The sequence below is a fragment of the Phyllobates terribilis genome, unplaced genomic scaffold, assembly GCF_046119375.1.
Source record: "Phyllobates terribilis strain yellow unplaced genomic scaffold, ASM4611937v1 Scaffold_3__8_contigs__length_932513732, whole genome shotgun sequence".
In the NCBI taxonomy this organism is placed as follows: domain Eukaryota; kingdom Metazoa; phylum Chordata; class Amphibia; order Anura; family Dendrobatidae; genus Phyllobates; species Phyllobates terribilis.
The window spans coordinates 681,330,811-681,356,031 of NW_027362763.1; the positions used below are offsets into that span (position 1 = coordinate 681,330,811).

General features: G+C 44.8%; 1 protein-coding gene across 1 annotated transcript in view; it reads right to left on the minus strand.

Moving 5' to 3' along the window:
- Nucleotides 1-15,264: 15,264 nt before the first annotated feature.
- The window catches only part of LOC141257352 (calpain-14-like), a 40,351-nt gene continuing 30,394 nt past the window's right edge, over nt 15,265-25,221 (minus strand). The window contains exons 20-22 of the mRNA XM_073671818.1: nt 23,515-23,570; nt 20,656-20,939; nt 15,265-15,711 (exon numbers count right to left, since the gene is read on the minus strand). Of these exons, the coding sequence (XP_073527919.1) occupies nt 20,913-20,939; nt 23,515-23,570 (83 nt within the window). The 3' untranslated portion in view covers nt 15,265-15,711; nt 20,656-20,912. The remainder of the gene's footprint in view (nt 15,712-20,655; nt 20,940-23,514; nt 23,571-25,221) is intronic.

The following is a 25,221-nucleotide window of genomic DNA, read 5'->3' on the forward strand; positions in this document are numbered from 1 at the left end:
CTATATCGTGGCTCAGTGGTTAGCACTGTGTGGTGGCTCAGTGGTTAGCACTGTGTGGTGGCTCAGTGGTTAGCACTATATGTTGGCTCAGCGGTTAGCACTATATGGTGGCTCAGTGCTTAGCACTGTGTGGTGGCTCAGTGGTTAGCACTATATGGTGGCTCAGTGGTTAGCACTATATGGTGGCTCAGTGGTTAGCACTATATGTTGGCTCAGTGGTTAGCACTGTAGCCTTGCAGCGCTGGGTTCCTGGGTTCAAATCGCACCAAGGACATCATCTTCAAGGAGTTTTTATGTTCTCCTCGTGTTTGTGCGGGTTTCCTGAGGGATCTCCACTTTCCTCCAAAGACATACTGATAGGGAATTTAGATTGTGAGCCCCAGTGGGGACAGTGATAATGTCTGTAAAGTGCTGTGGAAATAATGGCGCTATATAAGTGAGTAAAATGAATAAATATAGAAAGAATTTCAGCACCATGGACAGCGTTCAGGGCACATTGATTTCTTTTGCATGTGATAAGTGGTAGATCTGTGGGGGTCTGACAACTGGGACCCCTAGTGATCGCTGAAACAGGAGGCCAGGAGTAGTGTGAATGGAGCGCTGCTTGCATTGTATTACCTCTTGATTCACAGACTTCGGCACTGATAGAGCACCGGCTGTTTGAGGTGAACGGCGCTGAGCTGCAGTACCAGGCACAGCCACTATAACTGAGCGGCGCTCTGCTTGGTGAAGAATGAGCAGGATGTGCTGCTCACTGCGCTGCGCCCCTTACATTCGGCTGCTCGGCGGGGACCCGGAGTGTGATCTGTGAACAAGGGGGATCCTCACCTCTGAGAAGTTACCATTATTACCACCCGACTCCATGTTTTGGTCTTTGCACCTACTGTATGCTGCATAAAATGGAAAAAAAATAAACAATCGTCAGAATCAGTCACTGCACAAAATGTTTATATTTTTGGAGAATCGCCGCATCGTGTTGATAATATTAACAAGTCAAAGGTGAGCGATGGTTGCCATGGTAACCCGGACACAGCGGAGGGAGGGGGGGCTCCGCCAGGTGGAAGAGAGGATGGCGGCGAGAAAAGGCAGATCTGGCAGAATATCATCCTAAATATCACGAGAAAGTCCAGAAATAAAGAACAAATGTAAGAGCGAAGCTGAAACACGGGACTGAGCTAAAATCTATCGGTCGTATACAGATACAGAGCTACAGAGCCTTGAAAAATGTCATATAGCGCAAGAAACGGCATCAAAGACATTGGGTTTTTTGAATATAGTATTTGTCAAAAATAAGTTTTCATTTCCAACATTTCCCATAGAAGTAATTCAAGACACAAATAAATCACCATATTCACCACGATGAGAAAGATTCAAGAAATCCGGTGTAGATGATCCATCCACTGTGGAGCAAGGACGAAGGCAGAGACGCTGCCCGAAGATTAGAAGTTCTTCACATGTGACGACGTTTCGGGCATCTTCCCCTTTCTCAAACTCACAATCCTACTTCTCTTCCTTCCTTAAAACAACACCCACCGCGTGACACCCTGCACCGACCCTACAAACCGGTATTTACCTAAATATAAATACATAAAACCATTTATTTTGCTACAATCAAACAACGTTTTCATGATAAATAATTAAATGGAAGCTTTTTTCCATGTGGCCTCACAATTTATTCACACATATACAGTGGTGTGATAGTGTTTGCCCCCTTCCTGATTCTTATTCTTTTGCATGTTTCTCACACTTAAATGTTTGAGATCACAAAACAAATGTAAATATTAGACAAAGATAACACAAGTAACCACAAAATGCAGTTTTTAAATGAAAGTCTTTATTATTAAGGGAAAAAGAAATCCAAACCTACAGGGCACTGTGTGTGAAGGTGATTGCCCCCTAAACCTAATAACTGGTTGGGCCCTTAGCAGCAAGCATTTGTGATAACTGACACTGAGTCTTTTACAATGCTCTGGAGGACTTTTGGCCACTCATCTTTGCAAAATTGTTGGACTTCTGCCACATTGGAGGGTTTCCGAGCATGAACCGCCATTTTAATGTCCGGCCACAGCATCTCAATCGGATTAAGGTCAGGACCTTGACTAGGCCACTCCAAAGTCTTAATTTTGTTTATCTTAAGCCATTCAGAGGTGGACTTGCTGGTGTGTTTTTGATCATTGTCCTGCTGCATAACCCAAATGCGCTTTAGCTTGAGGTCACGAGCAGATGGCCGGACATTCTCCTTCAGGAATTTTGGTAGACAGCAGAATTCATGGTTCCTTTTACCACAGCAAGTCTTCCAGGTCCTGAAGCAGCAAAACAGCCCTAGACCCTCACACTAGCACCACCATATTTTATTGTTGGTATGATGTTCCTTTTCTGAAATGCTGTTACTTCTACACCAAATGTAATGGGACATACACTCTCCAAAAAGTTCAACTTTTGTCTTGTCGGTCAACAGAGTATTCTCCTAAAAGCCTTGGCGATCATCAAGATGTTTTCTGGCAAAACTGAGACGAGCCTTTATGTTCTTTTTGCTCAGCAGTGGTTTTCGTCTTGGAACTCTGCCATAAATGCCATTTTTGCCCAGTCTCTTTCTTATGGTGGTGTCATGAACACTGACCTTAACTGAGACTAATGAGGCCTGCAGTTCTTTGGATGTTGTTGTGGGGTCTTTTGTGTCCTCTTGGATGAGTCCTCGCTGCGCTCTTGGGGTAATTTTGGTTGGCCGGCCACGCCTGGGAAGGTTTTCGCCATTTGTGGATAATGGCTCTCACTGTGGTTCGCTGGAGTCCCACAGCTTTAGAAATGGCTTTATAACCTTTTCCAGTCTGATAGATCTCAATTATTTTGTTTCTCAGTTGTTCCTGAATTTCTTTGGATTGCGGCATTATGTGAAGCTTTTGAGGATCCTTTGGTCTTCTTCACTTTGTCAGGCAGCCCCTATTTAAGTGATTCCTTGATTGAGAACAGGTGTGGCGGTAATCAGCCTGTGTGTGGCTAGGGAAATTGAATCCAGCTTGCCAAAGATGTGATGAACCATAGTTAATTTATGCTTTAAGGGGGCAATTACTATCACACAGGGCCCTGTAGGTTTGATTTCTTTTTCCCTTAATAATAAAGACCTTCATTTAACCACTTTACATCCTGGGGCGTATTAGTACGCACCAGGCTGTTAACCCCTGTTCAGTGCCGGCTCCGGCGCTGAGCCCACACTGAACCGGGCACGTCAGCTGATTCTTACAGCTGACATGTTCCCGCAACAGCCGTGGGTGGAATCGCGATCCACCTGCGTCTGTTAACATGTTAAATGCCGCTGTCAATCTCCGACAGTGGCTTTTAACATCGCCGCTCCGGAAGCGCGTCACTTATCCCGCCCATCGGTGACCCCGTCACGTGATCGCGGGTCACTGATGGGTGGGCATGACAACCCTGGGTCTGCAGCAGATGCCAGTGGTTGTCATGTGCTGATCGCTATGAGCGCCACCTAGTGGTCGGCGCTCATAGCACAGGACCATTTCTGCTATATGCAGGGGATCTGCTATGGAGACTATAGAAGCAAGCAAAAAGTGAAAAAAAATGTTTTTAAAAATATTAAAAAATTAAAAAAATATAAAAGTTTAAATCACCCCCCTTTCGCCCTGTTCAAAATAAAATGATAAAAAAAAACCCACATACACATATTTGGTATTGCCGTGTTCAGAATCGCCCGATCTACCAATATAAAAAAAGAATTAATCCGATCGGTAAACGGCGTAACGAGAAAAAAATTCTAAACTCCAGAATTACGTTTTTTTTGTCGCCGCAACACTGCAATAAAATGCAATAACGGGCGATCAAAACATCCGATCTACCCCAAAATGGTATCAATAAAAACTTCAGCTCGGCGTGCAAAAAATAAGTCCTCACCCGAGACGCTACAGGACTTAGAAAATGGTGCTTTTTTTTTTTTTTTTTTTTTAGCAAACTTTGGAATTTTTTTTCACCACTTAAATAAAAAAGAACCTATACATGTTTGGTGTCTGCTCATAATGACCTGGAGAATAAGAATGGCCGGTCAATTTTAGCATTCAGTGAACGTGGTAAAAAAATAAAAAAAAACATCTGTGGTATTGCACTTTTTTTGCAATTTCACCGCACTTGGAATTTTTTTCCCGTTTTCCCGTATACGATATGGCAAAACCAGTAATGTTGTTCAAAAGTACAACTCATCCCACAAAAAATAAGCCCTCACATGGCCATATTGACCAAAAAATAAAAACGCTATGGCTCTGGGAACAAGGGGAGCAAAAAACAAAAATGCAAAAACGGAAAATCCCAGGTTCCCCTAAGGGGTTAAAAACTGCATTTTGTGGTTACTTGTGTTATCTTTGTCTAATATTTAAATTTGTTTTGTTATCAGAAACATTTAAGGGCGACAAACATGAAAAAGAATAAGAAATCAGGAAGGGGCAAACACTTTTTCACACCACTGTATACATATACAGTATATATATTATTTATTATTATAGCGCCATTTATTTCATGGCGCTTTACATGTGAAAAGGGGGTATACATAATAAAAAACAAGTACAATAATCATGAACAATACAAATCAGCGACTGGTACAGGAGGAGCGAGGACCCTGCCCGCGAGGGCTCACAGTCTACGAGGGATGGGTGAGGATACAGTAGGTGAGGGTAGAGCTGGTCGTGCAGCGGTATGGTGGAGCGGTGGTTACTGATGGTTGTAGGCTTGTCGGAAGATGTGGGTCTTCAGGTTCCTTTTGATGGTTTCCACGGTAGGCGAGAGTCTGATATGTTGGGGTAGAGCGTTCCTGAGTAGGGGGTTGCACGGGAGAAATCTTGTATGCGATTGTGGGCAGAGGAGATAACAGGGGAGTAGAGCAGGAGATCTTGTGAGGATCGGAGGTTGCGTGCAGGTAAGTACCGGGAGACTAGGTCACAGATGTATGGAGGAGACAGGTTGTGGATGGCTTTGTATGCCATGGTTAGAGTTTTGAACTGGAGTCTCTGGGCAATGAGGAGCCAGTGAAGGGATTGACAGAGAGGAGAGGCCGGGGAACAGCGGGGGACAGGTGGATTATTCGGGCAGCAGAGTTTTAGATAGATTGGAGGGGTGCGAGAGTGTTAGAAAGTGATACTGAAAGCCGTGAGACTCTATGAGCTGTCCCAGGCCGAAGGTGTAGATGGAGAAGAGCAAGGGTCTTGACTGAACCTTGGGGGACGCCGACAGATAGGGGGCGAGATGAAGAGGTGGTGTGTGAGTGGGAGACGCTGAATGTCCAGTCTGTTAGGTATGAGGTTGTCCAGGTATAGAAAAACATGACTGCCCATGTTCAGAGACAGTGCCACTCCTGTCCAGAGGCGCTGCATGGTATAGCATTTATCCATTTATCCACATTGACTTTAATGGTGCTGAGTTGCAATACCAGACACAACCTGTGACAGTTGTGGCGCTATGCTGCAATACAGTCGATGTCTTTTGAGCGTGTATTTGCAAACCCTGCAAGAACATTTCCATTATTCAGTAGAAGTCATTAAAGGGGATCATCGCATTCAACATTTCTATCCATTTTTGGGCTTATTCAGATGAGACCGATCCCCTTCACAATAGATTTCTATCTTTCCGTTAATGAGCTGGTAAATCCGACTGCAGAGTCCACAAAGAAAGGAAATGGTAAATGGTGGAATAATGGGGAGAGAAGCGGCGCCATCCTGCAATATGAGCAATTTGTAATCTTCAGCCATTGAATTGTCATAGTGTTATTCTGCATGACCAGAAGAGATTCTCCCGCTGATAAGTGGCACATCATTCACCATTGTACAATGGAGACCAACGCACAAGGTCTGATGTGCACTTCACACCAAGAAGCTCTCAGAGACACTACAGGATCCTTCAGGCTTCATTACCTTCTATACAGTGGCTTCATTAACTCTCTCCCTGCCGTTCTCTAGCGCCTCGCTCTGGGAATAAAGGCAGTAGCAAGTCAATGCCAAGTAACTAAAGAGGTCCCGCGCCTTTAAAGAATGTGATAAGATTTGTCTGTGATGGAAAAAAAGATGAAAGTCTGGAACACTTTGTAACCAGATGAAGATAATGATGACATCAGCACAGAGTATTTCAGGAGAGGAGTGTGCGGTTCTTGTTGGGGGCATTGATGCTGATATTAGTAAAGAGAGGGCTGCACCTGACAGGGGCAGAGTCATGATATGAGGATATTCGGGGCTGGTCCCCCAGCAGCACAGAGTATTTCAGGAGGGTAGTTTGCTGGTCTTGTTGGGGGCAACGCACTGTCCACACTTGTGAGGATGTTAGTAAGGACAGGGCTGCACCTGACGGGAGCAGAGTCATGATGTGAGGATATTCGGGGCTGGTCCCCCAGCAGCACAGAGTATTTCAGGAGGGTAGTTTGCTGGTCTTGTTGGGGGCAGCGCACTGTCCACACTTGTGAGGATGGTAGTAAGGACAGGGCTGCACCTGACGGGAACAGAGTCATGATGTGAGGATATTCGGGGCTGGTCCCCCAGCAGCACAGAGTATTTCAGGAGCCGAGTGTTCTACTCTCATACAGTGATCGATCTTTTCATACTATGAAGGTCGAAGAAAATAATATCCCATGAAGCAGAACTGAGCGACCAGAAGAGACCACCAGAGCGTATGACGATGAGAAGGTCGTACAGAAGAGGAAACAGTTCATGAAAATATTTGTTTAATAAAAATCACCATATAATGATCAGAGATACAATGTAATAGTGTAAAAAAAGACTGAACGGAAAATGCATAAAAGGAAGAAGAAAATAAATAAATTAAATAAATAACATAAAATACATTGTAACGAATTGTATCAGAGAAATATCAATAAATACAATATAAAGGCAGCGACGCCGACCGGCAGCGTCATCAAGGGTTAACAGGACAGTCACATTGTATCAATACATTTACAGCTCTTATAGAGTCAGTCAGTGTAGGAAATGCTCCAGATTATCAGAATATGCCAGATTACAGGAATTGCTGGGTTATTGGAGGCAGATTCTACAGGGAGCGTTCAAGTATATCCTGATCCTGATTCAGAGCAGCTGCAGATATCAGCTCCCAAATGTCACCAGCAGGGGGCAGCACCAACATCAACGCGAGGTCACCTGTGTGCAAGAAAGAAACTAATGTAAAACTCCAGCTCCACAGAAAGTCTGCAGCAAATCCACATCCAACCTGCAAATGTGTATGTGCCCCGAGTGTCATTATCCTGGACCTCGAGCGTCATTATCCTGAACCCCGAGTGTCATTATCCTGTACCCCGAGTGTCATTATCCTGTACCCCGAGTGTCAGTGTCAGTATCCTGTACCCCGAGTGTCATTATCCTGAACCCCAAGTATCTGTGTTATCCTGTACCCCGAGCATCATTATCCTGTACCCCGAGTGTCAGTGTCATTATCCTGTACCCCAAGTATCAGCGTCATTATACTGTACCCCGAGTGTCAGTGTCATTATCCTGTACCCTGAGTTTCATTATCCTGTACCCCGAGAGTAATTATCCTGAACCCCGAGTGTCATTATCCTGTACCCCAAGTGTCATTATCCTGTACCCCAAGTATCTGTGTTATCCTGTACCCCGATCGTCATTATCTTGAACCCCAAGTATCTGTGTTATCCTGTACCCCAAGTGTCAGTGTCATTATCCAGCACCCTGAGTGTCAGTGTCATTATCCTGTACCCCAAGTGTCAGCATCATTATCCTGTACCCCCAGTGTCAGTGTCATTATCCTGTACCCCAAGTGTCATTATCCTGTACCCCGAGAGTAATTATCCTGAACCCCGAGTGTCATTATCCTGTACCCCGAGCGTCATTATCCTGTACCCCAAGTGTCATTATCCTGTACCCCAAGTATCTGTGCTATCCTGTACCCCGAATGTCAGCGTCATTATCCTGCACCCTGAGTGTCAGTGTCATTATCCTGTACCCCAAGTGTCAGCGTCATTATTCTGTACCCCAAGTCTCAGTGTCATTATCCTGTACCCCGAGTGTCAACATCATTATCCTGTACCCCGAGTGTCATTATCCTGTACCCCAAGTGTCAGTGTCATCATGTACCCCGAGTGTCAGCGTCATTAAACTGCACCCTGAGTGTCAGTGTCATTATCCTTAACCCCAAGTGTCATTATCCTGTACCCCGAGTGTCAGTGTCATTATCCTGAACCCCAAGTGTCATTACCGTGTACCCTAAGTGTCAGTGTCATCCTGTACCCCGAGTGTCAGTGTCATTATCCTGTACCCTAAGTGTCAGTGCCATTATCCTGAACCCCAAGTGTCATTATCCTGTACCCCGAGTGTCAGTGTCATTATCCTGTACCCCAAGTGTCAGTATCCTGAACCCCGAGTGTCATTATCCTGAACCCCAAGTATCTGTGTTATCCTGTACCCCGAGTTTCAGCGTCATTATCCTGCACCCTGAGTGTCAGTGTTATTATCCTGTACCCCAAGTGTCAGCGTCATTTTCCTGTACCCCGAGTGTCAGTGTCATTATCCTGAACCCCGAGTGTCATAATCCTGTACCCCGAGCGTCATTATCCTGTACCCCAAGTGTCATCCTGTACCCCAAGTAGCTGTGTTATCCTGTACCCTGAGTGTCAGTGTCATTATCCTGCACCATGAGTGTCAGTCTCATTATCCTGCCCCTGAGTGTCATTATCCTGTACCCCGAGTGTCAGTCTCATTATCCTGCACCCCGAGTTTCATTATCCTGCCCCCGAGTGTCATTATCCTGCACCCTGAGTGTCAGTCTCATTATCCTGCACCCTGAGTGTCATTATCCTGTACCCCGAGTGTCTGTGCCATTATTCTGTACCCCGAATGTCAGTGTCATTATCCTGTACCCCGAGTGTCAACATCATTATCCTGTACTCCGAGTGTCATTATCCTGTACCCCAAGTGTCAGTGTCATCATGCACCCCGAGTGTCAGCGTCATTAAACTGCACCCTGAGTGTCAGTGTCGTTATCCTTAACCCCAAGTTTCATTATCCTGTACCCCGAGAGTAATTATCCTGAACCCCGAGTGTCATTATCCTGTACCCCAAGTGTCATTATCCTGTACCCCAAGTATCTGTGTTATCCTGTACCCCGATCGTCATTATCTTGAACCCCAAGTATCTGTGTTATCCTGTACCCCAAGTGTCAGTGTGATTATCCTGTACACCAAGTGTCAGCATCATTATCCTGTACCCCGAGTGTCAGTGTCATTATCCTGTACCCTGAGTGTCATTATCCTGTACCCCGAGAGTAATTATCCTGAACCCCGAGTGTCATTATCCTGTACCCCGAGCGTCATTATCCTGTACCCCAAGTGTCATTATCCTGTACCCCAAGTATCTGTGCTATACTGTACCCCGAATGTCAGCGTCATTATCCTGCACCCTGAGTGTCAGTGTCATTATCCTGTACCCCGAGTGTCAGCGTCATTATTCTGTACCCCAAGTCTCAGTGTCATTATCCTGTACCCCGAGTGTCAACATCATTATCCTGTACCCCGAGTGTCATTATCCTGAACCCCAAGTATCTGTGTTATCCTGTACCCCGAGTGTCAGTGTCATTATCCTGTACCCCGAGTGTCAGCGTCATTATCCTGCACCCTGAGTGTCAGTGTCATTATCCTGTACCCCAAGTGTCAGCATCATTTTCCTGTACCCCGAGTGTCAGTGTCATTATCCTGTACCCCGAGTGTCATTATCCTGAACCCCGAGTGTCATAATCCTGTACCCCGAGCGTCATTATCCTTTACCCCAAGTGTCATCCTGTACCCCAAGTAGCTGTGTTATCCTGTACCCTGAGTGTCAGTGTCATTATCCTGCACCATGAGTGTCAGTCTCATTATCCTGCCCCCGAGTGTCATTATCCTGTACCCCGAGTGTCAGTCTCATTATCCTGCACCCCGAGTTTCATTATCCTGCCCCCGAGTGTCATTATCCTGCACCCTGAGTGTCAGTCTCATTATCCTGCACCCTGAGTGTCATTATCCTGTACCCCGAGTGTCTGTGCCATTATTCTGTACCCCGAATGTCAGTGTCATTATCCTGTACCCCGAGTGTCAACATCATTATCCTGTACCCCGAGTGTCATTATCCTGTACCCCAAGTGTCAGTGTCATCATGTACCCCGAGTGTCAGCGTCATTAAACTGCACCCTGAGTGTCAGTGTCGTTATCCTTAACCCCAAGTGTCATTATCCTGTACCCCAAGTATCAGCGTCATTATACTGTACCCCGAGTGTCAGTGTCATTATCCTGTACCCTGAGTTTCATTATCCTGTACCCCGAGAGTAATTATCCTGAACCCCGAGTGTCATTATCCTGTACCCAAAGTGTCATTATCCTGTACCCCAAGTATCTGTGTTATCCTGTACCCCGATCGTCATTATCTTGAACCCCAAGTATCTGTGTTATCCTGTACCCCAAGTGTCAGTGTCATTATCCAGCACCCTGAGTGTCAGTGTCATTATCCTGTACCCCGAGTGTCATTATCCTGTACCCCAAGTGTCAGTGTCATCATGTACCCCGAGTGTCAGCGTCATTAAACTGCACCCTGAGTGTCAGTGTCATTATCCTGTACCCCAAGTGTCATTATCCTGTACCCCGAGTGTCAGTGTCATTATCCTGAACCCCAAGTGTCATTATCGTGTACCCTAAGTGTCAGTGTCATCCTGTACCCCGAGTGTCAGTGTCATTATCCTGTACCCTAAGTGTCAGTGTCATTATCCTGACCCCCAAGTGTCATTATCCTGTACCCCGAGTGTCAGTGTCATTATCCTGTACCCCAAGTGTCAATATCCTGAACCCCGAGTGTCATTATCCTGAACCCCAAGTATCTGTGTTATCCTGTACCCCGAGTGTCAGCGTCATTATCCTGCACCCTGAGTGTCAGTGTCATTATCCTGTACCCCAAGTGTCAGCGTCATTTTCCTGTACCCCGAGTGTCAGTGTCATTATCCTGTACCCCGAGTGTCATTATCCTGAACCCCGAGTGTCATAATCCTGTACCCCGAGCGTCATTATCCTGTACCCCAAGTGTCATCCTGTACCCCAAGTAGCTGTGTTATCCTGTACCCTGAGTGTCAGTGTCATTATCCTGCACCATGAGTGTCAGTCTCATTATCCTGCCCCCGAGTGTCATTATCCTGTACCCCGAGTGTCAGTCTCATTATCCTGCACCCCGAGTTTCATTATCCTGCCCCTGAGTGTCATTATCCTGCACCCTGAGTGTCAGTCTCATTATCCTGCACCCTGAGTGTCATTATCCTGTACCCCGAGTGTCTGTGCCATTATTCTGTACCCCGAATGTCAGTGTCATTATCCTGTACCCCGAGTGTCATTATCCTGTACTCCGAGTGTCATTATCCTGTACCCCAAGTGTCAGCCTCATTATCCTGTACCCCGAGTATCAGTGTCATTATCCTGTACCCCGAGTGTCAACGTCATTATCCTGTACCCCGAGTGTCATTATCCTGTACCCCAAGTGTCAGCGTCATCATGTACGCCGAGTGTCAGCATCATTATCCTGCACCCTGAGTGTCCGTGTCATTATCCTGAACCCCAAGTGTCATTAACCTGTACCCCGAGTGTCAGTGTCATTATCCTGTACCCTAAGTGTCATTATCCTGAACCCTTAGTGTCATTATCCTGTACCCCAAGTGTCATTATCCTGTACCCTAAGTGTCAGTGTCAGCCTGTACTCCGAGTGTCAGCGTCATTATCTTGTACCCCAAGTGTCATTATCCTAAACCCCAAGTGTCATTATCCTGTAGCCCGAGTGTCAGTGTCATTATCCTTTACCCCGATTGTCATTATCCTGTACTCTGAGTGTCATTATTCTGTACCCCGAGTGTCATTAACCTGTACCCCGAGTGTCTGTGTCATTATCCTGTACCCCGAGTTTCATTGTCATTATCCTGTACCCTAAGTGTCAGTGTCATCCTGTACTCCGAGTGTCAGCGTCATTAAACTGTACCCCGAGTGTCTGTGCCATTATCCTGTACTCCGAGTGTCATTATTCTGTACCCCGAGTGTTGGTATCACTGTCCTGTACCCCGAGTGTCAGTGTCATTATCCTGTACCCTGAGTGTCATTATCCTGTACCCTGAGTGTCAGTGTCATTATCCTGTACCCAGAGTGTCATTATCCTGTACCCCGAGTGTCTATGTCATTATCCTGTACACCGAGTGTCAGTGTCATTATCCTGTACCCCGAGTGTCATTAACCTGTACCCCGAGTGTCCGTGTCATCCTGTACCTCGAGTGTCTGTGCAATTATCCGGTACCCCGAGTGTCAGTGTCATTATCCTGTACCCCGAGTGTCATTAACCTGTACCCCGAGTGTCTGTGTCATTATCCTGTACCCCAAGTGTCATTAACCTGTACCCCGAGTGTCATTATCCTGTACCCCGAGTGTCATTATCCTGTACCCTGAGTGTCTGTGCCATTATCCCGTACCCCGAGTGTCATTATCCTGTACCCCGAGTGTCTGTGCCATTATCCCGTACCCTGAGTGTCATTAACCTGTACCCCAAGTGTCATTAACCTGTACCCCGAGTGTCATTATCCTGTACCCCGAGTGTCATTATCCTGTACCCCGAGTGTCTGTGCCATTATCCCGTACCCCGAGTGTCTTTGTCATTATCCTGTACTCCGAGTGTCATTATTCTGTACCCCGAGTGTTGGTATCACTGTCCTGTACCCCGAGTGTCAGTGTCATTATCCTGTACCCCGAGTGTCATTATCCTGTACCCTGAGTGTCAGTGTCATTATCCTGTACCCAGAGTGTCATTATCCTGTACCCCGAGTGTCTATGTCATTATCCTGTACACCGAGTGTCAGTGTCATTATCCTGTACCCCGAGTGTCATTAACCTGTACCCCGAGTGTCTGTGTCATCCTGTACCCCGAGTGTCAGTGTCATTATCCTGTACCCCGAGTGTCAGTGTCATTAACCTGTACCTCGAGTGTCTATGCCATTATCCTGTACCCCGAGTGTCAGTGTCATTATCCTGTACCCCGAGTGTCATTAACCTGTACCCCGAGTGTCTGTGTCATTATCCTGTACCCCAAGTGTCTGTGTCATTAACCTGTACTCCGAGTGTCTGTGTCATTATCCTGTACTCCGAGTGTCATTGCCATTATCCTGTACCCCGAGTGGTCATTATCCTGTACCCCGAGTGTCATTATCCTGTACCCTGAGTGTCAGTGTCATTATCCTGTACCCTGAGTGTCTGTGTCATTATCCTGTACCCCGAGTGTCTGTGCCATTATCCTGTACACCGAGTGTCATTGTCATTATCCCGTACCCCGAATGTCAGTGTCATTATCCTGTACCCCGAGTGTCAGTGTCATTATCCTGTACCCCGAATGTCAGTGTCATTATCCTGTACCCCGAGTGTCTGTATCATTATCCTGTACCCCGAATGTCAGTGTCATTATCCCATACCCCGAGTGTCAGTGTCATTATCCTGTACCCCGAATGTCAGTGTCATTATCCCGTACCCCGAGTGTCAGTGTCATTATCCCGTACCCCGAATGTCAGTGTCATTATCCCGTACCCCGAATGTCAGTGTCATTATCCTGTACCCCGAGTGTCATTATCCTGTACCCCGAATGTCTTTGTCATTATCCTGTACCCCGAGTATCAGTGTCATTATCTTGTACCCCGAGTGTCATTATCCTGTACCCCGAATGTCTGTGTCATTATCCTGTACCCCGAATGTCTGTGTCATTATCCTGTACCCCGAATGTCATTATCCTGGACCTCGAGCGTCATTATCCTGAACCCCGAATGTCATTATCCTGTACCCCGAGTGTCATTATCCTGTGCCCCGAGTGTCAGTGTCATTATCCTGTACCCCGAGTGTCATTATCCTGTACCCCGAGTGTCAGTGTCATTATCCTGTACCCCGAGTGTCATTATCCTGTACCTTGAGTGTCTTTGTCATTATCCTGTACTCAGAGTGTCAGTGTCATTATCCTGTACCCCGAGTGTCAGTAACATTATCCTGTACCCCGAGTGTCTTTGTCATTATCCTGTACCCTGAGTGTCAGTGTCATTATCCTGTACCCCGAGTATCAGTGTCATTATCCTGTACCCCCAGTGTCAGTGTCATTATCCTGTACCCCGAGTGTCAGTGTCATTAACCTGTACCCCGAGTGTCAGTGTCATTATCCCGTACCCTGAGTGTCAGTCTCATTATCCTGTACCCCGTGTCAGTGTCATTATCCCGTACCCCGAATGTCAGTGTCATAATCCCGTACCCCGAATGTCAGTGTCATTATCCCGTACCCCGAATGTCAGTGTCATAATCCCGTACCCCGAGTGTCAGTATCCTGCACCCCGAGTGTCAGTGTCATTATCCCGTACCCCGAGTGTCAGTGTCATTATCCTGCACCCCGAGTGTCAGTGTCATTATCCCGTACCCCGAGTGTCAGTGTCATTATCCTGTACCCCCAGTGTCAGTGCCATTATCCTGTACCCCGAATGTCAGTGTCATTATCCTGTACTCCGAGTGTCATTATCCCGTACCCCGAGTGTCAGTGTCATTATCCTGTACCCCGAGTGTCTGTATCATTATCCTGTACCCCGAATGTCAGTGTCATTATCCCATACCCCGAGTGTCAGTGTCATTATCCTGTACCCCGAATGTCAGTGTCATTATCCCGTACCCCGAATGTCAGTGTCATTATCCTGTACCCCGAGTGTCATTATCCTGTACCCCGAGTGTCAGTGTCATTATCCTGTACCCCCAGTGTCATTATCCTGTACCCCGAATGTCTGTGTCATTATCCTGTACCCCAGCACAGAGTATTTCAGGAGAGGAGTGTGCGGTTCTTGTTGGGGGCAGTGATGCTGATGTTAGTAAGGACAGGGCTGCACCTGACGGGAACAGAGTCATGATGTGAGGATATTCGGGGCTGGTCCCCCAGCAGCACAGAGTATTTCAGGAGGGTAGTTTGCTGGTCTTGTTGGGGGCAGCGCACTGTCCACACTTGTGAGGATGGTAGTAAGGACAGGGCTGCACCTGACGGGAACAGAGTCATGATGTGAGGATATTCGGGGCTGGTCCCCCAGCAGCACAGAGTATTTCAGGAGCCGAGTGTTCTACTCTCATACAGTGATCGATCTTTTCATACTATGAAGGTCGAAGAAAATAATATCCCATGAAGCAGAACTGAGCGACCAGAAGAGACCACCAGAGCGTATGACGATGAGAAGGTCGTACAGAAGAGGAAACAGTTCATGAAAATATTTGTTTAATAAAAATCACCATATAATGATCAGAGATACAATGTAATAGTGTAAAAAAAGACTGAACGGAAAATGCATAAAAGGAAGAAGAAAATAAATAAATTAAATAAATAACATAAAATACATTGTAACGAATTGTATCAGAGAAATATCAATAAATACAATATAAAGGCAGCGACGCCGACCGGCAGCGTCATCAAGGGTTAACAGGACAGTCACATTGTATCAATACATTTACAGCTCTTATAGAGTCAGTCAGTGTAGGAAATGCTCCAGATTATCAGAATATGCCAGATTACAGGAATTGCTGGGTTATTGGAGGCAGATTCTACAGGGAGCGTTCAAGTATATCCTGATCCTGATTCAGAGCAGCTGCAGATATCAGCTCCCAAATGTCACCAGCGGGGGGCAGCACCAACATCAACGCGAGGTCACCTGTGTGCAAGAAAGAAACTAATGTAAAACTCCAGCTCCACAGAAAGTCTGCAGCAAATCCACATCCAACCTGCAAATGTGTATGTGCCCCGAGTGTCATTATCCTGGACCTCGAGCGTCATTATCCTGAACCCCGAGTGTCATTATCCTGTACCCCGAGTGTCATTATCCTGTACCCCGAGTGTCAGTGTCAGTATCCTGTACCCCGAGTGTCATTATCCTGAACCCCAAGTATCTGTGTTATCCTGTACCCCGAGCATCATTATCCTGTACCCCGAGTGTCAGTGTCATTATCCTGTACCCCAAGTATCAGCGTCATTATACTGTACCCCGAGTGTCAGTGTCATTATCCTGTACCCTGAGTTTCATTATCCTGTACCCCGAGAGTAATTATCCTGAACCCCGAGTGTCATTATCCTGTACCCCAAGTGTCATTATCCTGTACCCCAAGTATCTGTGTTATCCTGTACCCCGATCGTCATTATCTTGAACCCCAAGTATCTGTGTTATCCTGTACCCCAAGTGTCAGTGTCATTATCCAGCACCCTGAGTGTCAGTGTCATTATCCTGTACCCCAAGTGTCAGCATCATTATCCTGTACCCCCAGTGTCAGTGTCATTATCCTGTACCCCAAGTGTCATTATCCTGTACCCCGAGAGTAATTATCCTGAACCCCGAGTGTCATTATCCTGTACCCCGAGCGTCATTATCCTGTACCCCAAGTGTCATTATCCTGTACCCCAAGTATCTGTGCTATCCTGTACCCCGATCGTCATTATCTTGAACCCCAAGTATCTGTGTTATCCTGTACCCCAAGTGTCAGTGTCATTATCCAGCACCCTGAGTGTCAGTGTCATTATCCTGTACCCCAAGTGTCAGCATCATTATCCTGTACCCCGAGTGTCAGTGTCATTATCCTGTACCCCAAGTGTCATTATCCTGTACCCCGAGAGTAATTATCCTGAACCCCGAGTGTCATTATCCTGTACCCCGAGTGCCATTATCCTGAACCCCGAGTGTCATTATCCTGTACCCCGAGTGTCATTATCCTGTACCCCGAGTGTTAGTGTCATAATCCTGTACCCCGAGTGTCAGTGTCATTATCCTGTACCCCGAGTGTCATTATCCTGCACCCCGAGTGTCATTATCCTGTACCCTGAGTGTCATTATCCTGTACCTGGAGTGTCAGTGTCATTATCCTGTACCCAAGTGTCTGTGCCATTATCCTGTACCCTGAGTGTCATTATCCTGTACCCTGAGTGTCATTATCCTGTACCCCGAGTGTCATTATCCTGTACGCCGAGTGTCAGTGTCATTATCCTGTACCCTGAGTGTCATTATCCTGTACCCCGAGTGTCAGTGTCATTATCCTGTACCCTGAGTGTCATTATCCTGTACCCCGAGTGTCATTATCCTGTACCCCGAGTGTCAGTCTCATTATCCTGTACCCTGAGTGTCATTATCCTGTACCCTGAGTGTCATTATCCTGTACCCCGAGTGTCAGTGTCATTATCCTGTACCCCGAGTGTCAGTGTCATTATCCTGTACCCCGAGTGTCATTATCCTGCACCCCGAGTGTCATTATCCTGTACCCTGAGTGTCATTATCCTGTACCTTGAGTGTCTTTGTCATTATCCTGTACTCAGAGTGTCAGTGTCATTATCCTGTACCCCAAGTGTCTGTGCCATTATCCTGTACCCCGAGTGTCAGTATCATTATCCTGTACCCGAGTGTCAGTAACATTATCCTGTACCCCGAGTGTCTTTGTCATTATCCTGTACCCTGAGTGTCAGTGTCATTATCCTGTACCCCGAGTATCAGTGTCATTATCCTGTACCCCCAGTGTCAGTGTCATTATCCTGTACCCCGAGTGTCAGTGTCATTAACCTGTACCCCGAGTGTCAGTGTCATTATCCCGTACCCCGAGTGTCAGTGTCATTATCCTGTACCCCGAGTGTCAGTAACATTATCCTGTACCCCGAGTGTCAGTGTCATTATCCTGTACTCCGAGTATCAGTGTCATTATCCTGTACCCCCAGTGTCAGTGTCATTATCCTGTACCCCGAGTATCAGTGTCATTATCCTGTACCCCCAGTGTCAGTGTCATTATCCTGTACTCCGAGTGTCAGTGTCATTATCCTGTACCCCAAGTGTCTGTGCCTTTATCCTGTACCCCGAGTGTCAGTATCATTATCCTGTACCCCGAGTGTCAGTAACATTATCCTGTACCCCGAGTGTCATTATCCTGCACCCTGAGTGTCAGTGTCATTATCCTATACCTCGAGTATCAGTGTCATTATCCTGTACCCCCAGTGTCAGTGTCATTATCCTGTACCCTGAGTGTCTGTGCCATTATCCTGTACCCCGAATGTCAGTGTCATTATCCCGTACCCCGAGTGCCATTATCCTGTACCCCGAATGTCAGTGTCATTATCCCGTACCCCGAGTGTCATTATCCTGTACCCCGAGTGTCATTATCCTGTACCTTGAGTGTCCTTGTCATTATCCTGTACTCAGAGTGTCAGTGTCATTATCCTGTACCCCAAGTGTCTGTGCCATTATCCTGTACCCCGAGTGTCAGTATCATTATCCTGTACCCCGAGTGTCAGTAACATTATCCTGTACCCCGAGTGTCTTTGTCATTATCCTGTACCCCGAGTATCAGTGTCATTATCCTGTACCCCAGTGTCAGTGTTATTATGCTGTACCCCGAGTGTCAGTGTCATTAACCTGTACCCCGAGTGTCAGTGTCATTATCCCGTACCCCGAGTGTCAGTGTCATTATCCTGTACCCCGTGTCAGTGTCATTATCCAGTACCCCGAATGTCAGTGTCATTATTCTGTACCCCGAATGTCAGTGTCATAATCCCGTACCCCGAATGTCAGTGTCATTATCCCGTACCCCGAATGTCAGTGTCATTATCCCGTACCCCGAGTGTCAGTGTCATTATCCCGTACCCCGAGTGTCAGTGTCATTATCCCGTACCCCGAGTGTCAGTGTCATTATCCTGTACCCCCAGTGTCAGTGCCATTATCCTGTACCCCGAATGTCAGTGTCATTATCCCGTACCCCGAGTGTCAGTGTCATTACCCCGTACCCCGAATGTCAGTGTCATTATCCTGTACCCCGAGTGTCAGTGTCATTATCCTGTACCCCGAATGTCAGTGTCATTATCCTGTACCCCGAGTGTCTGTATCATTATCCTGTACCCCGAGTGTCAGTGTCATTATCCTGTACCCCGAGTGTCATTATACTGTACCCTGAGTGTCAGTGTCATTATCCTGTACCCCGAGTGTCATTATACTGTACCCCGAGTGTCATTATACTGTACCCCGAGTGTCGGTATCGCTGTCCTGTACCCCGAGTGTCGGTATCACTGTCCTGTACCCCGAGTGTCGGTATCACTGTCCTGTACCCCGAGTGTCGGTATCGCTGTCCTGTACCCCGAGTGTCGGTGTCGTTCCTTGGCTTACGTTCCGGTTCTATTACCATCCTACATTTCATACATTATTAGCAGCTATAGATCATAATGTGCGGCTGTTCCTCAGGACAGCGCCCCCTAGCTGTGAATATTACATGCTATCACTGTCCTCATTACTAATATGGAGGAGACCCCTGAGGTCCCGGTAACCTGCCACCTCCTCGGCCGCTCCCCCGGATGATGCTGATTATAAGGACATAGTAATAGCCGGCCTGGCGTCCCCCGCTCGTCCCCCCGTAATAGCCCAGATGCGAGGCTGTAATCAGCCGAGATGTTAGGGTCCTGGCAGCGTCGGCCGGGTCCGCGGATAACGTGTTAATTCCGCCCAGGTAAACTGTTGATGGAAAACACGACGCCGTCGCCGCGCTGATTAACAATAAACAAGTCCGATGTTATTAGTATCAGCGTCGTCAGGCTAATTGTGGGATATAATGGAGAGTGCGGCGCTCGCTAAGCGCCAGCAGCCGCCCACACGCCGCGCACGGAGAGCCGCAGTCCATTACTGCTCGATGGCTTTCATGTCTGAGTACAGAAGGAAAGGAGCGGCCGCTGTAATGCCGGCTTGTACAACGGGCCCTTATCTCATCTTAAAGGGGAACAGTCACCATTTTCCACCCCAAAAGGAATTATAAGGGCTAATTCAATTACGGGAATTGTCATATAAGCACTTGCCTTGTATTATACTGAACGTAACATTACTGCGGAGAGTCCCATTAAACGTTAGTTGTGGAAGTGTCCGTTTTTTATGACGCTCATTGATTGGGAACAGTTTAGGGGAAAAAAAAGCAAAAATTATCCCAATAAAATCTTCCCGCTGCAGACAAGTTACTTTTTTTTATCCATTTCTTCCAAGAGTCATAACTTTTTTTATTTTCCCATCAATATTGGAGAGGTCACATGTAATACCCTTCTCCAGTCACTAGGTGTCACTGTTCTGCTTTCTGTAACTATTCACACTATTAACAACAGTGACCCCTGCTGGTCAAAATAGGCAGAAAAATGCAATACCTTCTCCAGTCACTAGGTGTCACTGTTCTGCTTTCTTTAACCATTCACATCATTAACAACAGTGACCCTTGCTGGTCAAAATAGGCAGAAAATGCAATACCTTCTCCAGTCACTAGGTGTCACTGTTCTGCTTTCTTTAACCATTCACATCATTAACAACAGTGACCCTTGCTGGTCAAAATAGGCAGAAAATGCAATACCTTCTCCAGTCACTAGGTGACTAGGTTCTGCTTTCTGTAACTATTCACACCATTAACAACAGTGACCCCTGCTGGTCAAAATAGGCAGAAAAATGCAATACCTTCTCCAGTCACTAGGTGTCACTGTTCTGCTTTCTTTAACTATTCACATCATTAACAACAGTGACCCCTGCTGGTCAAAATGGGCAGAAAAATACAATAACAACCAATAAAATCGAAAAATAATGTCCAAAGAGGAAAGGGACCATGCTTACCTTAATAATCACAAGGATCGCCTGATCAGAAATGAATTTAAAAAAATGTATAAAATAAATAGTGGAAAAAAATAAATATGCAATAAAATAAATTACAAAATAATGTGCAAAAATATAAGTTGTGATTCGGAAATGTCTTCAGACTTGAGTGTAAATTGATCTTGACTGTTGAATAGCATAATTAAAAAAAATCTATTAAAAATGAATTGCAGAAAATCAGTGCAAAATATCCATAAAAAAGGATTTTCTTTGTGTCCTCAGGCGTAAAGAGTCAGCATCATCCACTGTAGAAAAGAATACAGTCAGTATTAGGGATGCAGCAGTTTATTCAATATACAACAATCGTAGAATTCTAAGATTATTTAGTCACTGACTAAATTATATAAAGGAAATAGCTCAATATTGACACCTAAAGGAAGGATGCTGTAATTACATCTGAAAGAAAAATACAGAACCTGCACCTGAACTATATTTTATATGGAAGGAAGAAGCTTCTGATATACAAAGCTATGCTGACCCCGAGATTAAACCAGTCACACTGATGTCTGACCTCATTAAAATGTGATCACCGTCATCTACTGCTCCACAGAACCGGAGAAAATCATTAAATGCAAAAAATCTTCTCTGATACAAGTAAAACATTCCCAGGGTTCAAAGGACAAATGTGTCTATTCTGTGCAGTTATGTAAGGAGGTCATTAGTCAGAGGGAGACATCATTATAGAATCCCATTCACAAATGACGGGTCAGAGACACAAGGCAGAAGTATATGAAGTACCTCGTCAATACTTCTGAACATAGGGGGCAGTATTATAGTAGTTATATTCTTGTATAGAGGAAGCAGTATTATAGTAGTTATATTCTTGTACATAGGAGCAGTATTATAGTAGTTATATTCTTGTACATAGGAGCAGTATTATAGTAGTTATATTCTTGTACATAGGAGCAGTATTATAGCAGTTATATTCTTGTATAGAGGAAGCAGTATTATAGTAGTTATATTCTTGTACATAGGAGCAGTATTATAGTAGTTATATTCTTGTACATAGGAGCAGTATTATAGTAGTTATATTCTTGTACATAGGAGCAGTATTATAGTAGTTATATTCTTGTATATAGGAGCAGTATTATAGTACTTATATTCTTGTACATAGGAGCAGTATTATAGTAGTTATATTCTTGTACGTAGGAGCAGTATTATAGTAGTTATATTCTTGTACATAGGAGCAGTATTATAGTAGTTATATTCTTGTATATAGGAGCAGTATTATAGTACTTATATTCTTGTACATAGGAGCAGTATTATAGTAGTTATATTCTTGTACGTAGGAGCAGTATTATAGTAGTTATATTCTTGTATAGAGGAAGCAGTATTATAGTAGTTATATTCTTGTACATATGAGCAGTATTATAGTAGTTATATTCTTGTACATAGGAGCAGTATTATAGTAGCTATATTCTTGTATATAGGAGCAGTATTATAGTACTTATATTCTTGTACATAGGAGCAGTATTATAGTAGTTATATTCTTGTACGTAGGAGCAGTATTATAGTAGTTATATTCTTGTACATAGGGGCAGTATTATAGTAGTTATATTCTTGTACATAGGGGCAGTATTATAGTAGTTATATTCTTGTACATAGGAGTCAGTATTATTGTAGTTATATTCTTGTACATAGGGAGCAGTATTATTGTAGTTGTATTCTTGTGCATAGGGGCAGTATTATAGTAGTTATATTCTTGTACATAGGAGCAGTATTATAGTAGTTAGATTCTTGTACATAGGGAGCAGTATTATAGTAGTTGTATTCTTGTACATAGGGGCAGTATTATAGTAGTTAGATTCTTGTACATAGGGGGCTGTATTATAGTAGTTATATTCTTGTACATAGGGACAGTATTATAGTAGCTATATTCTTGTATATAGGGGGCAGTATTATAGTAGTTATATTCTTGCACATAGGGGCAGTATTATAGTAGTTATAATCTTGTACATAGGGGGCAGTATTCTAGTAGTTATATTCTTGTACATAGGAGCAGTATTATAGTAGTTGTATTCTTGTACATAGGAGCAGTATTATAGTAGTTATATTCTTGTACATAGGCGCAGTATTATAGTAGTTATATTCTTGTACATAGAGGACAGTATTATAGTAGTTATAATCTTGTACATAGGGGTCAGTATTATAGTAGTTATATTCTTTTACATAGAGGGCAGTATTATAGTAGTTATATTCTTGTACATAGGAGCAGTATTATAGTAGTTATATTCTTGTACATAGGGAGCAGTATTATAGTAGTTGTATTCTTGTACATAGGGGCAGTATTATAGTAGTTATATTCTTGTACATAGGGGGCAGTATTATAGTAGTTATATTCTTGTACATAGGGAGCAGTATTATAGCAGTTATATTCTTGTACATAGGGAGCAGTATTATAGCAGTTATATTCTTGTACATAGGGACAGTATTATAGTAGTTATATTCTTGTACATAGGAGCAGTATTATAGTAGTTATATTCTTGTACATAGGGGCAGTATTATAGTAGTTATATTCTTGTACATAGGGGCAGTATTATAGTAGTTATATTCTTGTACATAGGGGCAGTATTATAGTAGTTATATTCGTGTATATTGTGCATTCAGAGAACTGCTAGATCTGCAGCAGAGAAAACAGGGATTTTATCAAAACTGCAGCAGACAGCCCAGTAAGTGACACATCACTGGAATCAGGGTCTCATCCCCTAAATACTGCTGCTTTCAGATGTGGTAGGAAAAATATAGTGACAGATTCCTTTTAAAAACCTTGAGGAATGAGTCCCCGGTCTTGGAGGAGAGAATTATCGCTATTGTACGTACCTCTGCTTCTTTTAAGTATATTCCTTTTCCATCTTTGCTCAGATTATGAAAGACCTCTGGAATCGAGAGAAAGGGAAGTCAACGGGAGCAGATAATAAATGATTGCAGCGCAGGCCGGCGCCCGCTAGCTTCTCACTGACTGCTCGGGTTTGCATTATTCTCCCAGCCCCACTGAGGAGAGTCCTGGAGACTCGGCTGAACCTTACAAAGCTTTAATCCATGAGGTTAAGCGTTCTGACAACCTTGTTTCCACACTCTGACAACCAGCGGGAGCAACCTATGGTGCCCTGGATAATTAGTGGTGCTGGGAGATTTATGCAAATGTTGCAAAGCAAGTGATTATAATACATGGACCTCATTCACCAAACCATGCAAACTGTGCATGTAATCATTAATAATGGGGGCAGGAATCAATACGTATAAATACTGTATGTGCCCCCCCAATGTCACCATGGCCAGGGAAGATAATGATTAGTTCTCCTGGGCCCTTATATTACCGGTCACAGACATATGGGTAAAGTCTACAGCTTGATAGCTCAGGTTGTGAGAATATTTGATATAGGACGAGAGCTGTTTCTCTATGTTATCAGCCACGCTGGACAGTGATAAAACTTTTACTTTTATCTGTGAATATTTTAGGACAATTCCTTTTATTTGGGATTTGTATTTCTTCTATCATTGGTGAATGTGCACATGTATGTACGGTATACTTATATATACAGTGGGGGAAATAAGTATTTGATCCCTTGTAAGTTTGACAAAGACATGAACAGTCTATAATTTTAAGGGTCGGTTAATTTTAACATTGAGAGATAGAATATCCCCCCAAAAAATCTAGAAAATCACATTGTATAAATTAGATAAATTTATTTGCATTTTGCAGTGAGAAATAAGTATTTGATGCTTCTGGCAAACAACACTTAATACTTGGTGGCAAAACCCTTGTTGGCAGCACAGCAGTCAGACGTTGTTTGTAGTTGATGATGAGGGTTGCGCACATGTCAGGAGGAGTTTTGGTCCACTCCTCTTTGCAGATCATCTCTAAATCATTCATATTTTGAGGCTGTCGCTTGTCAACTCGGAGCTTCAACTCCATAAGTTTTTTTATGGGATTAAGGTCTGGAGACTGGCTAGGCCACTCCATGACCTTACTGTGCTTCTTTTGGAGCCACTCCTTTGTTGCCTTGGCTGTATATTTTGGGTCATTGTCTTGCAGGAAGACCCAGCCACAACCCATTTTTAATGTCCTGGCAGAGGGAAGGAGGTTGTCACTCCGGATTATACGGTACATGGCTTCATCCATTCTCCCATTGATGCGTTGAAGTAGTTCTGTGCCCTTAGCAGAGAAACACCCCCAAAACATAATGTTTCCACCTCCATGCTTGACAGTGGGGATGGTGTTCTTTGGGTCATAGGCAGCATTTCTCTTCTTCCAAACACGGCGAGTTGAGTTAATGCCAAAGAGTTCAATTTTTGTCTCATCTGACCACAGCACCTTCTCCCAATAACTCACAGAATCATCCAGGTGTTCATTGGCGAACTTCAGATGGGCCTGCACATGTGCCTTCTTGAGCAGGGGGACCTTGTGGGCACTGCAGGATTGTAAACCTTTAACCTGTAATGTGTTACCAATTGTTTGCTTGGTGACTGTGGTCCCAGCTGCCTTGAGATCATTAACAAGTTCCCCCCCTGTAGTTTTAGGCTGAT